At 41.0% G+C, this 8975-nt stretch overlaps 1 protein-coding gene across 1 annotated transcript in view; it reads right to left on the bottom strand.

The window, feature by feature from the left end:
• Window positions 1-996: 996 nt before the first annotated feature.
• The window catches only part of kcnh5a (potassium voltage-gated channel, subfamily H (eag-related), member 5a), a 98905-nt gene continuing 90926 nt past the window's right edge, over window positions 997-8975 (bottom strand). The window contains exon 11 of the mRNA XM_082961485.1: window positions 997-4373. Coding sequence (XP_082817611.1) covers window positions 3237-4373 — 1137 coding nt within the window. The 3' untranslated portion in view covers window positions 997-3236. The remainder of the gene's footprint in view (window positions 4374-8975) is intronic.

Here is an 8975-nt window from a genome sequence, read left to right as displayed (position 1 = left end):
CAACATGGAAAACTGATTTGCAAAGAATCATCAACATAAGGCCATTTCTTATTTTTTTCACCCAACTTTTAACCTAAATCCAATGACATGGTGACCTTTTCGTTGATTTCACATTGAATTCACATTAGTTGAAACCTCAACCAAATGTAATTCAAAACTAGATGTTGATAAGATTTCTGTGCCCATTGGGAACTGATACAAACTGTTTCCACTAGCATTGCTACATTCTCCAAAAGTCAGATTCTGGACATTGCTATATGACCAGCTAACACATTTCTAAATGGTTTGGTTGAAACAACACCCTAGAGAAATCTAATTAGCTAAAACTGGCTAAAATCAAACATTTTGTTTGAAATATTATTGTGCTTGCTCATATTTCAAAGCACACGGTGAAGGTTCAGATGACACCAATACAGACTAAATGTGTCTTAAATGAGGCCGTGATAAGACCAAATGTCCCAACAAAAATAATTTCTCAATAATCCTTGAGCAAACAAATGTCAAATATTCCAAAATGTTTTCTTCCAAAGTACCTTTCTATTAACTCAATTTCAGAAATATCCAAAACCTAATGGTATATTTTTGTTCCAGTTTCACTGTCACGTGTGCTCCCTCTCCGGCCTCTAGGTCACCAGGCTGCTGGTTATGGCGCACACCTGTCACCATCGTTACTCTCACCTGGACTCTATCGCTTCCCTGATTACCTTCCCTATATTTGTCACTCCCTTTGGTTCCTTCCCCAGGTGTGATAGTTTCTGTTTCATGTCTGTGTGCTGTTAGTGGTTCTTGGTTTGTATTATGTTCTGTTATTTTATTAAAACACTCACTCCCTGAACTTGCTTCCCGACTCTCAGCGCACAGCGTTATATTCACACTGAATGACCCATAGTCGGGAATTCTATCAAACGTATTCTGCAGAAATCACATTGTTCCTGTGCAACAGCTAACAACATTTGAATGAATGTAATTAGACAAGATAAAACAAAGTTATTCTGATTTTAATGAAAGTTGTACATTTTTGCAAACACAAACAATAAATGTGTGTGCGGACTGAATCAGCATCTTGAATCTGGCCTAGTCATGCTTACAAAGTCTTTATATAGTGTCGGCTCTGTGTTCATGTTTGTTATATAAGGTGTCTTATCAAGGCAATTTCTGTAGATATGTCAACTTTCCAAAATGCATTCAATCAGTTGTGGACATGGTCACTCTCTACACAAAGTGGTGGCTAACAATATGATATGGGAAACAATGAGGATGCTTCCATTAATTTCCATCTGGGAAAATAAATCTCAAGCACATGCACGAAAGTCCTCTCTATGCAAGCATAATCCACAAACAGTTTTGTATCTTTGTAAAATTGGAATTAACATTTTTGTATGAAACATTTATAGCATAACAAAAAACTAAGGGGAGTGTATGGTTGAAATCACATTGAATTAAACACCTCTGCATTAAACAGCTTAGTAAGTTCTAAACACTACTATTTGGTCTTTAAACATAACTAAATCATGTTGTACTGGAGGTGGTAATTGAGAAACTAAGGCACAGATTTAATCACACAATAATATCAAATTTAGAATACATTTGTGCTAATCATTATCTCATGAAGATTTATTTACCTTAGGTCGGGTTTTTTATTCATCTCTACATGCATCGTTATAGTGTGCAGTCAGTAGTTTTTAGCTTTATTGTTCGTAGTGTACATACATATATTCTGTTTGTCTGCCTGTATATTCTATTTATTGTGGCAGCACCATTTCAAATTCCTGTTGCAAATTGTGGTGGCAGAATTTAGGGTGAGCTGTTGTAACTTCTCAAAGGATATGTTCTGTGTCGGACTGTGATGTTATGCCTTTCATAGACTCCTGTTATGTCTACATCCTAAAAGAAGGCCATTGTGTTCTGGAACTGTTGCTGGTATAAAATAACTGCTGTGTAACAATATGATTGTATTATCACCTCCCACTATATAAGGGACATGGAACCATTAACTCTGAGTTCTTCCCTGTGAAATCAGAGATACATCTCCCCTGTAACTGCTTGATTAAATATTTTTCTATTAAATCATTAAATCATCTCTGCCTTAATCTTTGGATTGAGTTTTCCACAGCAAAATGTATTTCTTTGCGAATAAAGGTGATTCTGATTCTGTAAATTAAACAGTCACAGAGGCTATTTGCCTAAACAGGGCCTGTTTTCATGTCAGTCTGCATTGATATACTGAACATTTGATCAATTAAAACAGCTTTAGATCTTATCAATAAAGGTTTGTAGTGTTAGACTATACCTGTGTATCAAGCATTTCTTTGTTTTGGGCCCACACTGGTAACCAACCTTCTGTCAATCGGTACAGTCAGGTTGAACATCTGATCAATAAAAACAGCTTTAGATCTTATAAAGTTGTGTAATAACAACCAGGAAGCCTACAAGATGATTATTGCCTACTCTAAGCATTGCACTTTGCAATCACAAATATGAATCAGTGATTTTCAATCTTCTGACCTACTAGTGGATCACGATATGAATCAGTGATTTACAATATTCTGACTTACTAGTTGATCACGATATGAATCGGTGATTTACAACCTTCTGACCTACTAGCGGGCCTTCTGTCTGATTCTTATTGTCAGATTGTTCTTTATTATATTGACGGATTGCTTCTGTATGGGGTGGTCACAACAACCCTTAAAACCAGGGCTGCCAACACAAAAATAAGTCCAATTCAAATGTTAACTAAAGATTAACCATGGCTGTGTTAACCTAAGCGAGGGAAGTTGGAAAAGGTGGCCTGAATCCAGTTTTTTTTCGGTAACGTATTTGTTTATGTGACCCAAGCTCTTACAAATCGCTTTACTCCTTAGCTGTTTGTGCTCGGAATAGAAGGTCTATAGACTGGACCTGGGAAAAGCAGACTCAACGTGAAAGTACATCAACAAAGTCAAAAACTGTTAAATCCCTGTGCTACTGTACTGAAGGTACTGTACAGTGAAAAATCTGTATCTTAAAATAATTTATGCATGCAGTCAACTGCATAAATGTACAAGCAATTGCAATCCAAAGGTTTCTTTAAAATGTCTTTGGCAGGCCAGAATCCAGCTGGACATGCAAATGGTTATTTACACTAAAACTACTTCCCACCTAAATTCTGTGTCCAGTTTCCTCATCTTGTCCATTAAAGAAAAAGATTGGGCACGGAAGTCGGTACAAATAAATACATCCATTTTTTTTGTCATTCAAAAAGGTCCATCGTCTCTCTCAATGTCCGGTGTGACAGGTCTTGACACGGTGAAGATGTCCTGGCATTTGATCTTAGCCTTGGGGGTAGAGGTCTGCGGCAGTGAGAGCCTCCTCTTCTCAGACAGCAATCTCAGGATCTCACTAACTTGGGCTTCAAGTGTTGATAAACGGCCACTCAGCATCTGGATATCTCCCTTCAGCTCCAGCTTGGCCTCTTGGAGAGTGGACTGGAGCAGCACCTGTTCAGACATCGGTTGGAAGGGGTGGCCAAGCACGCCCACACTCCCAACCCCGAGGTTGTGTTCAAAAGGACTTCTCCCCATTGGACTCCGCTCATAGGGGCTTGGTGCGTCCCCTGCCCTGTCGATCCGAAGATCACTCTTGGTAATGCCGCTGTCGCAGGAGTCTGTCTTGTGGAGTGCGCTCTTCTCGTCGCTCCCCTCTCCTGTGCTGCTGGCGCCACCCCCGCTGCTGCTCTCTCCACCTTCTGCCTCCTGGCTCTTGCTGTCATCAGTCAACTGTTCTGAGGATTGGGACACGTCACCCCATTCCTCCTCTTCTTTCTGCTGTGGCCCTTCAGGTTCATCGGGGGCCAGGGGCACCGCCGCTGTAGTAGCATTCTTAAACTGCATCCAGCCTTGACCACCACCTCCACACCTGGGCCGTACCAGACTGGTGACCCTCAGGCAGTTCTGGTCCACCACACTGGGCTTCAGCTCCTTGACCTCGTGACAACCAGTGTGAATGGGCTCCACAGTGTGGACATAGGCCAGTGAACTCTGCAACGGGGTGATCTGGGAGACAGTAACTACACTGGAGCCACCGCTGGTAGTCCCTCCACCAATGCCAGGTGCCCCATTCTGCATCGGGGAGCCATTTTGGTGCTGCAAGGGGTGAGTCTGACACTGTTGGTGTGGGAGATTGGTAAGGGGGTGGTGGTGCTCAACCTGAAGCCGGTTGCGCTCCAGGTCAGGCTGAGCTTGGATTGGCATGTGAATCTCTTTCTGCTGCTTGAACTTCTGGAAGAGCCTGCGAACCGGGTGGTCAACAGGAATGGAGAGCATTACTTCATTCTTCTGCTGCCGGCGCTCTTCCTCCTCCTTCTTCACATCGGCGATCTTTCGGAAGATTATCTGCAGAGATATTGAGAGGGGAAGAGAGACGTATGCGTAAGGACAGCCTGGTGAATCAGAACATGCCTTAATCACAAGTACTAGATTTTACAATCTAAATGTCTTTTATACTGTCTTGCATATACTACGCTTCTGGCAAGGCATGTTTTTCCAACCACCGTACAATTAAAAATATGATGCTATAATTTAATGGGATGAACACAAAAAATGATAATTGTGATAAATATTTCAACAACTAGCAACTAAACGGAGCACCAAAACAACTCATGCACATACTGAACTCCACAGTGTTAGTGATTGCATGTTCACTAGATACAGTTTTGCCATTACTCGCAAATTATTGAAGCTAAAATATAAACTCGAAGAGGCATAAACTTGTGCTGCATTGACCTAGAGAAAAACAAATCACTGTTAACAAAATAAGATTTAAGTTTATAGATTTTTCAGTACTAACGTCTAGCGACATTACAGACGGACACCAAATTGTATTGAGAGAAAAAATACAAAAATGCACATCTATGATAGTTACAGATTTAGCAGATCTGTATTTTCCAATCACCGTATAGTGCACTATGTCAATATTGTTGCACACAGTGTAAATCTGCTGGTAAACATCTCATAATAATGCTCATAATGCTGATGCACCTGAAGTAAAATGAAAATACAATTATAGCAAATGATAGATCATTTTATCTAATAACTGTTGAGATTGTCACATATATATTTTGTTACATACACTATGGTAACACCTTGAGTTTAAACAATGAAAGACTGACACCTAGTGGCATATTTAATATGACATCAGCAACATCTTTGATGACTCCCAACCAACGTGACATCGGTGACAGGCTATTGGGTAATGCATATCTGATAGGCATACATAGAATGAAATCGTCTTCACCCCCTTCTCTCCATCTCTGTTCTCTTTTGACTCTGGGTTTCTGTGCTGCCCTTAGTGATGCTTTGATTACATACAGTATTAATTTCGATGGCATTAATACATTTTTCAGTCCTCTTACTGATAACCCAGGCAGTCATAACCAGACCAGCTTCACAAACTACAGTGGACACATAGTTGCATCTTGGCTTTCTACTCTTTATATTAACGAGGATAAGAGCACCTTCTCTAGGAACCATTTGGGATTATTGTATTTGATAAAACCACAATAGAACCTGAGGCATCTCATTATGTGGGATTTATTTTTAATTTGTGTTATGTCTCGTTTCTTTATCTATCATTTAAGTTAATACACAGAGGCTACTACTCAAAGTAATGTTTTTCTCACTGTCAGTTCAGGCAACACTGGACTATCTTTGCGAGACCTTCAGGCACTCGATAGAGGTAAAAATAGAGCAGCAAGTACCGCTTGTTATCTACTCTGGAGAAAGGGTTCTACATGGAAGCCAAAATGGTTCTTCCTGGAACCAAAAAGGGTTCTTCAAAGGGTTCTCCTATGGGGACAACAGAAGAACCCTTTACGGTTTTAAATAGCACCTTATCCTCCAAGAGTGTAGTAGCTTTAGAGACTAAGAGTGGAGGAGAGAAAGATCAAAAGATAGTGGCTGCCAAGGGTAAGTTGGGATCATTTGTTTTCTGCATTAAATCGAGGCAATCAGGAGTGACAAAACAGCAGGGGGGACTTCGTTTTTCTTGGATAGACATCAAAAAACTGAAACATTTTTGTTTTTGCATACAAACCAGCAAAATACTTGATATTTAGATTTTCACATGTGGATTGGTGTTAAATGTGGAATGCCTGTCATTGGCCAAATGCACAGGCAACATTTCCTGTCCCTTACAAAATAGGAGTTCTAAATCCATTCTATTAATCTGTTGTCTATTCATTAATCTATTAATAGCTGTTCATACCGTGCCACAGTGCCAAGATAAGTGAGTGAGCTTCTGTGATACCCAGGCCGTGTCCAGAATTTATTTTTTGTGATCTTGGATTTCCTATTATTTTTCTGTATACTTCCATGGTTGGTTTCATTGATTCTCCCATTTAATTTCCCCTAATTGACAAATACTTTTTTTCTACTACTTCCAAGTCAGTTGTAGAGGATCATTTTTTTTTATTACCCCTTTGTCTCCCCAATTATGTGGTATCCAATTGGTAGTTACAGTCCTGTTCCATCGCTGCAAAGGTTGAGAGCCGTGCGTCCTCCGAAACACAATCCAGCCAAGCCGTACTGCTTCTTGACACAACGCCCGCTTAATCCGGAAGCCAGCCGCACCAATGTGTCGGAGGAAGCGCGGAACACCTGGCGACCATGTCAGCGTGCATTGTGCTTGGCCCGCCACATGAGTCGCTAGTGCGCGATGGGACAGGAACATCCCTGCCCGTCCAAACCCTCCCCTAACCCAGACGACGCTGGGCCAATTGTACGCCGCCCCATGGGTCTCCCGGTCGCAGCCGGCTGCAACAGAGCCTGGACTCTAACCAGCTTCTCTAGTGGCACCGCTAGCACTGCGATGCAGTGCCTTAGACCACTTCGCCACTCGGGATGCCGCAGAGGATCATCTTGAGTGAGGTGTAGAATCACTGATCTACAAATAGTATTCCCTGCCAAATAATAGATTTTGTGAAACCAAGATTCGCAGAGCTACGCCTCCCCTGGCTCGGGCTATACCCCCACCCCTGGAGCATATTAGGGGTTAAGTGCCTTGCTCAAGGGCACAAATGGCAGAAGGTGGCACCTGAAACTCTGATGTAAGTTAATAAACAGAGGCTACTACTTCAAATAATGTTTTTCTCACTGTCAGTCCAGTGTTGCCCAAACTAATGTCATTGTAACGGCTCTGGCCAACACAGTCATCTTTGTGGGACCTTCAGACACTTACAGTTTTCACCAATTGTTAACACACATTTGCTGAAACTACATCTCAGGTACTCAAAACTCTCAACACAAAACACAAAACAGTTAGCCAATTTCCCCAAACCCCACAGATATCTTGCAAAATAAAACACATGAATCAAAATCATGTACTCCCTGCTCAAAATGAAACTCTGCATATAAATGAGACACGCACATCAAATGAATCTAACTTAGTGAAACCCAGATCACACTAATGTGACATATTCAAAACACTACTATCAGAACCTATTTCACTGTAAAGACTAAGATTTTGCTGTGATACTGTATATATTGTGTGTACTCAAACAAGAAAGGAATACAAATGCAAAAATGTATGTTTTATATTTCAACATGACTCAATACATGTCAAACAGCACACACACAGTAAAAATGCAAACATACAGTAAATATATTTTGCATATGTAAAGGAAGAAAAATAGTCCTATTTGTACTACTGTACTGTATGTTAGATCAATCGTACGGAATAGATAAAGAAACTGTCAAATCTAAATTATAAGTCAAGAAACAAATACAAAATCAGTCATGTCTGTTGTTTTGGTCCGTCCACAGATTTTCATCAACATCACAGGCGATATTCTCCTTGGCCAGACAGCAGGGGAAATATCTTCTGGCATTACACATCCACCCCTGACAGGACTCTGCTGGAATATCACCACAGGCCTCCTCCATTGCCTGGAGAAGGGTCATACGTTCATGGGGTTTGCGATCATACACCTACCGCCGCCATGCTGAAAACAACTCATCAATGGGGTTGAGAAATGGGGAATATGGTGGGAGATAGAGAATTGTAAACCTAGGATGGTCATGGAACCAGTTGTAGACCTGAGCATCCCGATAGAAAAAGATTGTCGTGTAAGGTGTTCAGGAAATTAAGGAGATGGGCAGTGTTGTATGATCCCAAGGGTGGCATGGCGATGGAGGACCCTATTGTGGCTCATAGCTGTACATATGGTGACATTTCCCCTGCACTGGCCAGGTACCTCAATGATGGCACGTTGACCAATGATGTTCCTTCCTCTCCTCCTCGTCTTCGCCAAATTGAATCCAGCCTCATCTATAAATTTGATTTCCTGGGGCATGGGACTTGCATCCAAATCCATGATTCTCTGAAATGACAGTGAATACTGTAATTGCTGTATAGTAAAGTTCACTGGCAATGTTTCAAGAGTGTAATACTAGTACATTACTTACTTGCACATATTTGTACCGTTTATCCTTCACTCTTTGGGAATTCCTTTCAAATGGGACTCTGTAGATTTGCTTCATTCGGCGATAGCGTTTCTTAAGGATGCAGGCTATGGTTGGAAAATGGCAGGGTTTTCAATAATCTGTTGTCGGATTTCCCGCAGTCTTATGGCATTTGCACAGTGGCAGCCTCCTGTTAGTCTGTAAATAGACGCGTTCTACCTCCAAGTGGTGATCGTCTTTCAGTTCTACAATAACAAAATAGCATACAGTACAGTGAACACTACAGTAATACAGTATAAAATATAAACATGTTACAAAGTAATATAGCTCTCAATTTCATACATACAGTAATACATGAAACATTGACTTTGTTTCCCGTTTCAGTATGTATTGGAATCTACTGTCTTTACTGTGCTTTACGTTGTTCTACTGTCAAGTAGTAAAAGTAGTAGATAGGTCCAATGTCTGCAGTACATACCTACTATCATTTTGGAACGTCCAGATGATGGATGCTACGGTGAAGCGGCTCAGATTGGG

This window comes from Salmo salar, chromosome 15, assembly GCF_965601325.2.
Source record: "Salmo salar chromosome 15, fSalSal1, whole genome shotgun sequence".
NCBI lineage: Eukaryota > Metazoa > Chordata > Actinopteri > Salmoniformes > Salmonidae > Salmo > Salmo salar.
The sequence above is the reverse complement of the archived record's forward strand: the minus strand, read 5'-3'. Positions and strand labels throughout refer to the sequence as shown.